Genomic DNA, 14,391 nt, shown 5'->3' on the forward strand with positions numbered 1-14,391 from the left:
AACATGCAAAATTACAAACTAATCTTTAGATCCTATAAGTAGAAGCAAGTAGTACAAAAATACTTTGATTTATTTCTTGGAATTTTTTTCTAAAGAAATCAAGATGTGGGTACAGACAGCCACTAAAACACTTAACACATCTTTAAAAAAATAAAACATTCAACTAGAAATACTCTAAATGACTAAATATAGGAATAAATAAGTAATAAGTAAAAAAAAGTTATAATGGAAATACTATGCAGTCATTAAGAATAATGTGGAAAAAATTTAACAACATTCAAAGACATTCAGATTATATATTTAACTTTCAATAAGTTATAAAACTATATATTACATGTATTCATTTTAGTAAAAAACATTACACATCTATATGTTTTAAAAAGTTTTATTCAGGAATATACAAAATGTCATCAATGGTTATAAAACTAAGTGGTGGAACAGTCAACTTTGAAACTGCTAATAAGGAAAAGAAATGAAACTTGCATGGCTCAAAAAGTAGTAAATTTTGTGACCACTTCATATGCTTGTTGTCAGAACAGAATGTGCTGAATCAATGAAATTAGACAAATGTATCTAAATCCCTAGAGCTGCCTTGAATCTAATACTTATTCCAGGACAATTTCCTAAATAATCTTCTTTTTTCCTAACATGGAAGAAGTGAATTTGTTTCTGACACCCAAAAGATCTAAACATATCCTTGGGCATTGTGCTGCAATCAATTATTCTTCCATCCCTCATCTTCAGTTTATTTCACTATTGACTTTTACTTCTCTTGTTCAAATTTCTCCAACCTGATGCTGCTGTTTTAAACAAAAGAGATTTTTATTATTAAAACAGAAGCAAGCCAAAGAGAACACTGTTCTAGACTAACTGCTGTTACATTTTGAGCGATCATGACTTTTGGAAACTGCTAACTATGGAACCTTTCTCCCCAAGACATGACTTACTCTTTCTCAGAAAAATCTTTTTTTTATCTCACTGCTTTTTTGGTCTAAAAAAGAATTTATCTACAATTACAAAATCAAATGCTTCTAAAGTATTTTTATGTTTATTTTAGTGCTACAAAGGTTAATATTTCAACTGCTTCTCTTTCGATGTTGACCTGTGAAAACATAGCTATAGCACTTGTATAGGTCACTAACACAAAGTATGTATATTAATCCCACACCTCAAAGGTAAAAATGCCATATTTTCATTTCTTTTGTAACCTGTGCTGGTTTGAAAGGAAGTATGCCCCCTAAGAAAAGCCATGTTTTAATATAAATCTCATTTCTTAAAGGTAGAATAATCCCTACTCAGTACTGTATATTTGAAACTGTAATGAGATCATCTCCCTGGTTGATGTGATTTAGTTAAGAATGGTTGTTAAACTGGATTAGGGGATGACATGTCTCCACCCATTTGAGTGGGTCTTGATTAGTTTCTGAAGTCCTATAAAAGAGGAAACATTTTGGAGATTCAGAGAGACTCAGAGAGAGAGCAGAGAATGCTGCAGTACCATGAAGCAGAGAGTCCACCAGCCAGCAACCTTTGGAGATGAAGAAGGAAAACGCCTCCCGGGGAGCTTCATGAAACAGGAAGCCTGGAGACCAAGCTAGCAGATGACACCGTATTCGCCATGTGCCTGTCCGGCCGAGAGAGAAGCCCTGACTGTGTTCGCCATGTGCCTTCTCACTTGAGAGAGAAACCCTGAACTTCATCGGCCTTCTTGAACCAAGGTATCTTTCCCTGGATGCCTTTGATTAGACATTTCTATAGACTTGTTTTAATTGGGACATTTTCTCAGCCTTAGAACTGTAAACGAGCAACTTATTAAATTCCCCTTTTGAAAAGCCTTTCCATTTCTGGTATATTGCATTCTGTCAGCTAACAAACTAGAACATAACCTCACAGTATAGCAGAATAACAGGCTCCCAGTGAGTCTATTATCTGAATTCTCAGATAAAACTTCAATCTATCCCCCCATCCAGGCAATAAAATCACAAACAAAAAAATCCACAAATACATTTTTAAACATTTGGTAAGAACTTTTTTTGCATTATTTAAAAGGAAACTCCCACCTGTAAGAGTACTTCTAACCAATTCAGCAAGGCAAATGTACTTTAAAAGATTATATTGCCTTTACCTGCCTCATTTAAAGGGAGAGCCTGAGTATTGATATTACCAAAAATACACATAAATTAAAGATACTATATATATGAAACTTAAGGTAGATCCATGAAATGTTCCTAAATATACTCACAGAAAGATAGTTATTAAAGCCCACAGCATCAGTGATGGTTTGGCGTTCTCCTTTACAGTTAATTTTCCGAAATCTTCGTCGAGACTGTCTGGCAGGAATTTCTCTGTGTAGAATATTTTCTTCATTCTCTTTGGAATTCTCTACCTGAAACACATGTTCATATTCTTGATTAAATACCCATTTTTTTCCAGATTACTGATAGACTCTAAAGTCTTAATAGGCTCATAAGGAGGCTTCATTTACTTCTTACAAGAAAATGCCTCAAGAAAAAGGTCTGTAAAGGACAGTGTTTGTGAGTGAAAAAAAGATGACAACATTATAAAGATCTGGAGACCACAGTTTCCTTCCAGGAAATAGTGTCTCTCACTCACATAAACACATATCCATCCTCTAAGTAAAGTCACTTACCAGAACCGAAGCTGGTTAACTACATCTACATGTTCAATACAACAATGACAACTTCTTAGTTTTATTACAAACTGCCTCATTATACACATATTTTATTTAGCAAGCAGTCATGGTTATATTTTCAGTGAAATGCTAAATGGAAAACAAAAATGCCATATCTTTCATTCTTTGGTTTCCATCATAATGCATAATGATGACCACTAGTAAAGCTGGCATCTTTTAAGGAAGAAAGAAGGAAAACTAACAATTATAGAAAGTTTAAAATGGGCCAGCATGTACATACATTATATATATATATTTAGTCCACAAAACAGCCCTCAACAGTGATATTTATTAAAGGTTAAGTTAGAATACAGGCCCATTTGTCTTCAAAGTTCATGCTATTTACATAAGAACACAGGCTAATTATAGGTTAAACCAGTTAAAAAACTTAACTATTTTTACCAAAGGCATACTGATATGATTTAAATTATACCTTATAAATGAGCTTACATCCAATAAATGCCAAATGATAATGAAAACTACTGTTCTTGTTAATGTCCTACCTCACGCTAATACTATCGAAATTTTCCTTGCCACCCAAGTATGAAGTCTCATTACCATTCCCAACTCCTCTGCTTGTCTCCCAAACTCCACGTCCAATTAGTTCTCAGAACTTGCGGTTCATTTATTTTTTAAATCCCCTCTCACAATTCCCTTTCTTTCATTCCCATTACCACCAATTCTTACTCAAGCCACATCATTCCCTGATGAGTAGATACATAATAGGTGTTCCATCCTACTTGGTCAGATAAATTACCCACATGGATCATTACATCAGGTCTCTTTATTCAAATTACTACAATGGACCGCTAATGTCTACCAAATGAAGTCTAAACACATTTGACATTCAAAGCCATGTATACGCCATCACCAAAATATTTCTATCACTTACCTTCTATGTTTAACCCTTGAAAAGTTGCTCCCTTCTCCTCCTTCTTCCATATACAAAAATATCCTCACGCAAAATTTTCAATGAGATCTGTGAAATTTCCTGATGATGTCTCAGAAAGAGCTGATCTCTAAGCTCTTCCGTTTGAAGTCTCAAAGTTAAAGTGTAAGGAGCAGTCAAGCCAATGTGACTATTCATGGGCCCCAATATATAAATAACTTACACTCTGCCATCTAAGAAACCTTCCTCAATCTTGTGTTATCCTACCCATTCCATCTTCAAAGGAAGAAACATTACCAACCATTTCAGACACATCTCAATCGTCTTCTGTTCCATAACCACAAGGGACAGTCCTTTCCTCAGACTTCAACCGACTTATGGTTATGCAACCGAGAAGTCTCATTAATGGGATTCGGTGCCTTCTGCATATGCTATTTCTGCCCTTAAACATTCTCCCTTTGCCAAGTTGGCCTCTAACACATGCTTCAAGCACTCCCTCCTCAGCCCCAGGAAAGGCTACTTCTATCATCCTAACTGTACTTGCTGTGCTTATGGATAAAGCTGCCTCAGTAACAAGAGAACATGCTCCCTAACCATATTACATTATCTTCATCTTTATTCACTTAACACCCAACAAGGTCTGCCTAAACAGAAGTTAAATTAAAATTTCCCCTCCTCTCCATTTATGTTAGGTGCTTGTAACTATGTATAAGGTATATAAGAAATATACAGGCAGGCAGATTAAGGGTACTGACTATTACTCTTTTGAAAAGTAAAATCCAGAAAAGACAGGGGATTGATTCTCAGCTGACAACTAAAATCTCTTTGAGATACAATTTTCTCTTCTGGAAAATGAGAGAACAATAATATTTACTGAACCACTATACTAGGCCATATTCCAGACTAAGGTTTTTTTTTTTTTTTTTTTTTTCTGTGTTCTTTTTTTTTTATTATTAATTAAAAAAAGAATTAACAAAACAATTAGAAATCATTCGAATCTACATGTACAATCAGTAATTCTTAATAACATCACATAGTTGCATATTCATCATTTCTTAGTACATTTGCATCGATTTAGAAAAAGAAATAAAAAGACAACAGAATAAGAATTAAAACAATAGAAAGAAAAAAAAACAAAAAAAACAAAAACAAAAAACCTATACCTCACATGCAGCTTCATTCAGTGTTTTAACATAATTGCATTACAATTGGGTAGTATTGTGCTGTCCATTTCTGAGTTTTTATATCCAGTCCCGTTGTACAGTCTGTATCCCGTCATCTCCAATTATCCCTTCTCTTTTTTTTTTTTTTAATTAACGGAAAAAAAGAAATTAACCCAACATTTACAGATCATACCATTCTACACCTGCAATCATTAATTCTTAACATCATCACATAGATGCATGATCATCATTTCTTAGTACATTTGCATTGGTTTAGAAGAACTAGCAACATAACCGAAAAAGATATAGAATGTTAATATAGAGAAAAAAATAAAAGTAATAATAGTAAAATCAAAACAAAACAAAACAAAACAAAACAAAAGCCTATAGCTCAGTGCAGCTTCATTCAGTGTTTTAACATGATTACTTTACAATTAGGTATTATTGTGCTGTCCATTTTTGAGTTTTTGTATCTAGTCCTGTTGCACAGTCTGTATCCCTTCAGCTTCAATTACCCATTGTCTTACTCTGTTTCTAACTCCTGCTGAACTCTGTTACCAATGACATATTTCAAGTTTATTCTCGAATGTCCGTTCACATCAGTGGGACCATACAGTATTTGTCCTTTAGTTTTTGGCTGGATTCACTCAGCATAATATTCTCTAGGTCCATCCATGTTATTACATGGTTCATAAGTTTATCTTGTCTTAAAGCTGCATAATATTCCATCGTATGTATATACCACAGTTTGTTTAGCCACTCTTCTGTTGATGGAGATTTTGGCTGTTTCCATCTCTTTGCAATTGTAAATAATGCTGCTATAAACATTGGTGTGCAAATGTCCGTTTGTGTCTTTGCCCTTAAGTCCTTTGAGTAGATACCTAGCAATGGTATTGCTGGGTCGTATGGCAATTCTATATTCAGCTTTTTGAGGAACTGCCAAACTGTCTTCCACAGTGGTTGCACCCTTTGACATTCCCACCAACAGTGGATAAGTGTGCCTCTTTCTCCGCATCCTCTCCAGCACTTGTCATTTTCTGTTTTGTTGATAATGGCCATTCTGGTGGGTGTGAGATGATATCTTATTGTGGTTTTGATTTGCATTTCTCTAATGGCCAGGGACATTGAGCATCTCTTCATGTGCCTCTTGGCCATCCGAATTTCCTCTTCTGAGAGGTGTCTGTTCAAGTCTTTTTCCCATTTTGTAATTGGGTTGGCTGTCTTTTTGTTGTTGAGATGAACAATCTCTTTATAAATTCTGGATACTAGACCTTTATCTGATATATCATTTCCAAATATTGTCTCCCATTGTGAAGGCTGTCTTTCTACTTTCTTGATGAAGTTCTTTGATGCACAAAAGTGTTTAATTTTGAGGAGTTCCCATTTATTTATTTCCTTCTTCAGTGCTCTTGCTTTAGGTTTAAGGTCCATAAAACCGCCTCCAGTTGTAAGATCCATAAGATATCTCCCAACATTTTCCTCTAACTGTTTTATGGTCTTAGACCTAATGTTTAGATCTTTGATCCATTTTGAGTTAACTTTTGTATAGGGTGTGAGAGATGGGTCTTCTTTCATTCTTTTGAATATGGATCTCCAGTTCTCTAGGCACCATTTATTGAAGAGACTGCTCTGTCCCAGGTGAGTTGGCTTGACTGCCTTATCAAAGATCAAATGTCCATAGATGAGAGGGTCTATATCTGAGCACTCTATTCGATTCCATTGGTCGATATATCTATCTTTATGCCAATACCATGCTGTTTTGACCACTGTGGCTTCATAATATGCCTTAAAGTCAGGCAGCGCGAGACCTCCAGCTTCGTTTTTTTTCCTCAAGATGTTTTTAGCAATTCGGGGCACCCTGCCCTTCCAGATAAATTTGCTTATTGGTTTTTCTATTTCTGAAAAATACGTTGTTGGGATTTTGATTGGTATTGCATTGAATCTGTAAATCAATTTAGGTAGGATTGACATCTTAACTATATTTAGTCTTCCAATCCATGAACACGGTATGCCCTTCCATCTATTTAGGTCTTCTGTGATTTCTTTTAGCAGTTTTTTGTAGTTTTCTTTATATAGGTTTTTTGTCTCTTTAGTTAAATTTATTCCTAGGTATTTTATTCTTATAGTTGCAATTGTAAATGGGATTCGTTTCTTGATTTCCCCCTCAGCTTGTTCATTACTAGTGTATAGAAATGCTACAGATTTTTGAATGTTGATCTTGTAACCTGCTACTTTGCTGTACTCATTTATTAGCTCTAGTAGTTTTGTTGTGGATTTTTCCGGGTTTTCGACGTATAGTATCATATCGTCTGCAAACAGTGATAGTTTTACTTCTTCCTTTCCAATTTTGATGCCTTGTATTTCTTTTTCTTGTCTAATTGCTCTGGCTAGAACCTCCAACACAATGTTGAATAATAGTGGTGATAGTGGACATCCTTGTCTTGTTCCTGATCTTAGGGGGAACGTTTTCAATTTTTCCCCATTAAGGATGATATTAGCTGTGGGTTTTTCATATATTCCCTCTATCATTTTAAGGAAGTTCCCTTGTATTCCTATCCTTTGAAGTGTTTTCAACAGGAAAGGATGTTGAATCTTGTCAAATGCCTTCTCTGCATCAATTGAGATGATCATGTGATTTTTCTGCTTTGATTTGTTGATATGGTGTATTACATTAATTGATTTTCTTATGTTGAACCATCCTTGCATACCTGGGATGAATCCTACTTGGTCATGATGTATAATTCTTTTAATGTGTTGTTGGATACGATTTGCTAGAATTTTATTGAGGATTTTTGCATCTGTATTCATTAGAGAGATTGGTCTGTAGTTTTCTTTTTTTGTAATATCTTTGCCTGGTTTTGGTATGAGGGTGATGTTGGCTTCATAGAATGAATTAGGTAGTTTTCCCTCCACTTCGATTTTTTTGAAGAGTTTGAAGAGAATTGGTACTAATTCTTTCTGGAATGTTTGATAGAATTCAGATGTGAAGCCGTCTGGTCCTGGACTTTTCTTTTTAGGAAGCTTTTGAATGACTAATTCAATTTCTTTACTTGTGATTGGTTTGTTGAGGTCATCTATGTCTTCTTGAGTCAAAGTTGGTTGTTCATGTCTTTCCAGGAACCCGTCCATTTCCTCTAAATTGTTGTATTTATTAGCGTAAAGTTGTTCATAGTATCCTGTTATTACCTCCTTTATTTCTGTGAGGTCAGTAGTTATGTCTCCTCTTCCATTTCTGATCTTATTTATTTGCATCCTCTCTCTTCTTCTTTTTGTCAATCTTGCTAAGGGCCCATCAATCTTATTGATTTTCTCATAGAACCAACTTCTGGCCTTATTGATTTTCTCTATTGTTTTCATGTTTTCAATTTCATTTATTTGTGCTCTAATCTTTGTTATTTCTTTCCTTTTGCTTGCTTTGGGGTTAGCTTGCTGTTCTTTCTCCAGTTCTTCCAAATGGATAGTTAATTCCTGAATTTTTGCCTTTTCTTCTTTTCTGATATAGGCATTTAGAGCAATAAATTTCCCTCTTAGCACTGCCTTTGCTGCGTCCCATAAGTTTTCATATGTTGTGTTTTCATTTTCATTCGCCTCGAGGTATTTGCTAATTTCTCTTGCAATTTCTTCTTTGACCCAGTCGTTGTTTAGGAGTGTGTTGTTGAGCCTCCACGTATTTGTGAATTTTCTGGCACTCTGCCTATTATTGATTTCCAACATCATTCCTTTATGGTCCGAGAAAGTGTTGTGTAAGATTTCAATCTTTTTAAATTTGTTAAGACTTGCTTTGTGACCCAGCATATGGTCTATCTTTGAGAATGATCCATGAGCACTTGAAAAAAAGGTGTATCCTGCTGTTGTGGGATGTAATGTCCTATAAATGTCTATTAAGTCTAGTTCATTTATAGTAATATTCAGATTCTCTATTTCTTTGTTGATCCTCTGTCTAGATGTTCTGTCCCTTGATGAGAGTGGTGAGTTGAAGTCTCCAACTATTATGGTATATGAGTCTATTTCCCTTTTCAGTGTTTGCAGTATATTCCTCACGTATTTTGGGGCATTCTGATTCGGTGCGTAAATATTTATGATTGTTATGTCTTCTTGTTTAATTGTTCCTTTTATTAATATATAGTGTCCTTCTTTGTCTCTTTTAACTGTTTTACATTTGAAGTCTAATTTGTTGGATATTAGTATAGCCACTCCTGCTCTTTTCTGGTTGTTATTTGCATGAAATATCTTTTCCCAACCTTTCACTTTCAACCTATGTTTATCTTTGGGTCTAAGATGTGTTTCCTGTAGACTGCATATAGAAGGATCCTGTTTTTTAATCCATTCTGCCAATCTATGTCTTTTGATTGGGGAATTCAATCCATTGACATTTAGTGTTATTACTGTTTGGATAATATTTTCCTCTACCATTTTGCCTTTTGTATTATATATATCATATCTGATTTTCCTTCTTTCTACACTCTTTTCCATATCTCTCTCTTCTGTCTTTTTGTATCTGACTCTAGTGCTCCCTTTAGTATTTCTTGCAGAGCTGTTCTCTTGGTCACAAATTCTTTCAGTGACTTTTTGTCTGAGAATGTTTTAATTTCTCCCTCATTTTTGAAGGATAATTTTGCTGGATATAGGAGTCTTGGTTGGCAGTTTTTCTCTTTTAGTATTTAAAATATATCATCCCACTGTCTTCTAGCTTCCATGGTTTCTGCTGAGAAATCTACACAAAGTCTTATTGGGTTTCCCTTGTATGTAATGGATTGTTTTTCTCTTGCTGCTTTTAAGATCTTCTCTTTCTCTTTGACCTCTGACATTCTAACTAGTAAGTGTCTTGGAGAACGCCTATTTCGGTCTAATCTCTTTGGGGTGCGCTGCACTTCTTGTATCTGTAATTTTAGGTCTTTCATAAGAGTTGGGAAATTTTCAGTGATAATTTCTTCCATTAGTTTTTCTCCTCCTTTTCCCTTCTCTTCTCCTTCTGGGACACCCACAACACGTATATTTGTGCGGTTCATATTGTCCTTGAGTTCCCTGATACCCTGTTCAAATTTTTCCATTCTTTTCCCTATAGTTTCTGTTTCTTTTTGGAATTCAGATGTTCCATCCTCCAATTCACTAATTCTATCTTCTGTCTCTTTAAATCTATCATTGTAGCTATCCATTATTTTTTCTATGTTTGCTACTTTATCCTTCACTTCCATAAGTTCTGCGATTTGTTTTTTCAGTTTTTCTATTTCTTCTTTATGTTCAGCCCATGTCCTCTTCATGTCCTCCCTCAATTTATCGATTTCATTTTTGAAGAGGTTTTCCATTTCTGTTCGTATATTCAGCATTAGTTGTCTCAGCTCTTGTGTCTCATTTGAGCTATTGGTTTGTTCCTTTGACTGAGCCATATTCTCAATCTTTTGAGCGTGGACAGTTATCTTCTGCTGCTGGCGTCTGGGCATTTATTCAGTTTTCTCTTGGTGTTGGACCCAGCAAGGTTGTAATATTTTTCTGTGAAATCTCTGGGTTCTGTTTTTCTTATCCTGCCCAGTAGGTGGCGCTTGTGGCACACGTTTGTCTGCGGGTCCCACCAGTAAAAGGTGCTGTGGGACCTTAAACTTTGGAAAACTCTCGCCGTCCTGGGGGTTCGCTAGCCGAAGCGGCTTGAGCCGGCCCGGGGTCCGAACGCAGGGAGGGTTGCTGGTCGCTGCAGCCAGGGAAAGAGCCCGTCCGAATTTCCTAGTCGGCCCTGGGCAACAAGCGTGGCGGGAGGGCGCCGGCGGCAGCGGCCCGCCCGAGAGAGTGCACGTTCCCCGGGAGTCACGGGGTCACCGTTCTCCGCGGCCTGGGGGTTTCCGATCCAATTCTCTCAGTTGGTCCGGGGGCTGCGCGTGGTGTGGGCACCAGTCGCCTTGGTTTCAGGGGACCACCTCTCCAATTCTCCCAGCCGGCCCGGGAAGGGGGAAGGGAGTAACTCCGGCCGCTTGCCACCCCGCCCGGTAAGGCCCGCGCGCCTCGGCGATCTCACCCGAGCTGCTTCTCTCAGCCAGCCAGCCGTTCCAGGATGGGGTACGCTGTCTTTTTTTTATCTCTGTTGTGGCTTTGGGCGCTTTCTGTATCGTTTCTACTCCCCTAGTAGGTGTCCTGGAGAAGAAACTAAGATCCGCGCGTCTTACTAAGCCGCCATCTTCCAGGAAGTCTCCCAGACTAAGGTTTTGTAGTTTATCTAATTTAAGCTTCTCAACAACCCATTTACACAGCTACTCTTTCAATTTTAATAGATGGTACAGGGTCTCATAAAACTTATGTACTTCCCGCAAGTCAGGACTCAAAACCCAACACTGACTAAAATTCTCCCTATCCTAAGGGATAAACTTGATTACTTATCCACTTTAGGTTAAAGGGAAATATTAACTGTTAGACATTTTAGTATCAAGCATTTAGAGTGCAAAAGCAGACATTTAGGACAGGGCAACGGTGGCTTAGTGGCAGAATTCTCGCCTGCCCATGCCTACCACACCCTCAAAAAAAAGTTATTAAAAAAAGCAGACATTTCCCAATAAAAGCTTTTAAAAGGAGAAACAGAAGCAAAATAAGCTGATGGAAGGACTCTCTAGTCTTCAAAATATTGGGAAAAAGTAACAGATGTAAAGAAAAATCTAACTATGACTTTTATTTCCAGGAGCAACGAAGCACCCACTGAATAAAACTGCAATTTACAAACAAAACTTGCAAATGCATAAAATGGCACAAAAGTAAGGAATCTGCTCTGCAAAGGCTAAGAATGAAGTGAAAGTAAGAATACTAGAGAATGAAGTCATAGTTAAGAATACTTGAAGGTAAACTTCCAGCAAAACCCCTGTCTACCAGTTTCTGCCAAACCCTAGAGATCAGATCTTCCACTCTGATGGCTGCAGGAAGCAAGAAAAACTGTCAACAAGAGAATCCATCAGAGGTGGGGAATTCAACAGGAGACCCAAAACAGCTAAATTCTCCATGTAAGGGGTGAGCAAGGTATAAGCCTACCTTGCAGAAAAAGAGAGGAAGAAAACTTGGCTGGCAAGTTTTTTGGGAGTAAAGGGGAGAATACAAAAGTAACCAAACAAAAAGTTCTCTCCCCCAAGAATTCAAAACCACAAGTCATCCCTCCTGTAAATCCGTAGTTTGAATTTATAATACCCAGAGCACATGAGTAAATTTAGAGAAATCTAGGACTGATAACTACTAGCAAAAACAAATGAAAAACCTCTCTACAGGAATGCAACTTAAACTGCAAGGGTCCAAGATATGTCAACTCATAGACAAATACAGAAAAGCAATGATTGCAAAACCAAATCATGTGAGGAAACAGGACAAGGGGTAAAAACGGATTAAAAAAAAAAGAGCAGAATCATACTTAAACAAACTGAATATACTGGAAATATTAAGGAATAATATAAAGCTGTAATGAAAATGTTCCAATGGAAAAAAAACTTAAAAAGAAGGAAGAGATTATAAATAGTAAACAAGCAGGTGTGAAAAGCCATCAAATAAATCTTCTAAAAATAATATTTAAAAGAAAAACATCAATGGGTGACTTTTGCTATTGGCCACAAGAAAGTAAATGCAAACAGACTTGCTATACCAATGAAATCAACTACCAAAACATGGACATAATATGAGTCAACTGTTTTTAAGGCATTAAGCAACATGTAGTATATGTGCTTTCCTTGGAAAAAAGTGAAAACCATAAGATGAGTCCCATGATAGGCTTGGTTTTCTACACACTTGTCATTTTTCTACCACATTTGCATGGAGGTGGAGCTTAAGAGGAACAGAGTAAGCATTCCTAAGAGAAGGAGGAATGTATTTGAAGGAATTACAGACTATTCAAATTGTTGGAATTTGTAGGGCAGGATACTGGATACAGACAAAGCCATACGCTTGGGGGATATGGGAAGGGTGTTGCAGAAATCTTGTGGGGATTTTCCATGGATATCTGGCCAAGGACTGAGTTGGATAGCTAGGTGCAAATTTAGAAAGCTTAGCAGAAATTCCCTTCTGAGAAGGGAGGTCTTACAAAGAGGTCTTAAAAAGCAGGACAGATGTTGGCATTCCAGCCCAGTCCGAGTACTGCTCCTGGAGCATTTGGCTGAGATATAGAAGGGGTATTAGTAATAAGGACTGGAACTTATACTAAGGGTCAACCCCTAACTAGGTTCAAACTTGAAAGAGAACTTCCCAACAAAGAATAAAATTAAATCTTGACAGTACCAAAGGATTAGCAATAATTTAACTGGCTGCAGAACAAAGCTAAACAATCTATAAATGAAGATGACATAAACCAGGGCTCTGACAATATATCATTTATAATGCCCTAAACACAAAAAATCAGTCAGTGTGTGAAGAAGCATGAAAATATGACCTGCATATAAAATTAAAAAGGAGTCGATAGAAACAGATCTCAAGCTTACCTTAGCTGAAATTGGGAGACAATGAATTTAAGGGATTAAAAGAAGAAAGACAGTTAAATTAGTGAACAGATGGGAATCTTTAAAAAGAAGTGAAAATCATTTAAAAAAAATAACCAAATGAATACTACAGAAACAAAAAGAAGCATATTTAATATGAAGAATACATTGGATGGGCTAATCAGTCTAGAGACTACTAAAGATTAAGGAAATAACAAAAATATCCTATCTAAAAATAGAAAGACAAACACAAAACAGAGACAATATAAAGTATTCTAACACATGAGTACTGGAATCTCTGAAGAAGATTAAAAAGAGAATGAGGGCAGGCCATGCTGGTTCAGCAGGCAGAGTTCTCACCTGCCATGCTGGAGACCTGGGTTTAATTCGCGGTGCCTGCCCATGCCAAAAGAAAAAAGAGAGAGAGAGAGAATGAGACAGAAAAAATATCTGAAAACATATTAATCATTTCCCAAATCTGGTGAATTAAACCCCAAATTATGAGCAGAATAAAAAAGTAAGGGTAAAAACCCAATGAACTTCCAGGATATGAACAAATGAGTAAAAAATAAGGGATAATACATACATACATACATACATGGGGGGACAAAGTGTAAAAAATTGGATAGACTGAAATACTAGTGGTCAATGAGAGGGAGGAGTAAGGCATATGGGATGTATGAGTTTTTTCTTTTTTATTTGCTTTTCTGGAGTGATGCAAATGTTCTAAAAATGATCATGGTAATAAATGCACAACTATGTGATGGAAGTGTGAGCTACTGATTGTATACTATGGATGGACTGTATGTGTGTGAAGATTTCTCAATAAAAATATAAAAACAAACCCACAACCCACTGTAAAAAGACAAAGTAATCAACAGATAAACTATTCTTAAACTTAGAAATGATCAAGATGCTGGTACAACCAGATGGAGAACATAAAATAATTATGATTAATATGTTAATGGATCGGGAAAAGGTGGACAACATGCATAAACAGAGAACTGCAGCAGACAGACAAAAAATATAAGATAAATGAAATGTTAGAGATAAAAAAACATGGCAATAGTGGTAAAAATGACTTTGACAGGCTCATCAGCAAACTTAAGACAGTTTAAAAAAATCAATGAACTTAAAATTTCAAGAGAAATTACTTAAAATGAAACAAAAAAAAAGATAAGTACAATGAACAAACTGAACGGCATATTAATAAGTAAC

The 14,391-nt window shown here is 36.3% G+C and overlaps 1 protein-coding gene across 15 annotated transcripts in view; it reads right to left on the reverse strand.

Moving 5' to 3' along the window:
- Nucleotides 1–14,391, reverse strand: part of RAPGEF6 (Rap guanine nucleotide exchange factor 6) — a 316,707-nt gene that overhangs the window by 175,057 nt on the left and 127,259 nt on the right. For all 15 annotated transcript variants that reach the window (XR_013166664.1, XR_013166665.1, XR_013166667.1 and 12 more), the window contains one exon: nucleotides 2,243–2,386. Coding sequence is in view for 11 of the 15 variants with exons in the window: in XM_077138332.1 (XP_076994447.1) it covers nucleotides 2,243–2,386 (144 nt within the window). In the remaining 4 variants the exon portion in view is untranslated. The remainder of the gene's footprint in view (nucleotides 1–2,242; nucleotides 2,387–14,391) is intronic.

Source organism: Tamandua tetradactyla, chromosome 20 (genome assembly GCF_023851605.1).
Source record: "Tamandua tetradactyla isolate mTamTet1 chromosome 20, mTamTet1.pri, whole genome shotgun sequence".
Lineage (NCBI taxonomy): Eukaryota > Metazoa > Chordata > Mammalia > Pilosa > Myrmecophagidae > Tamandua > Tamandua tetradactyla.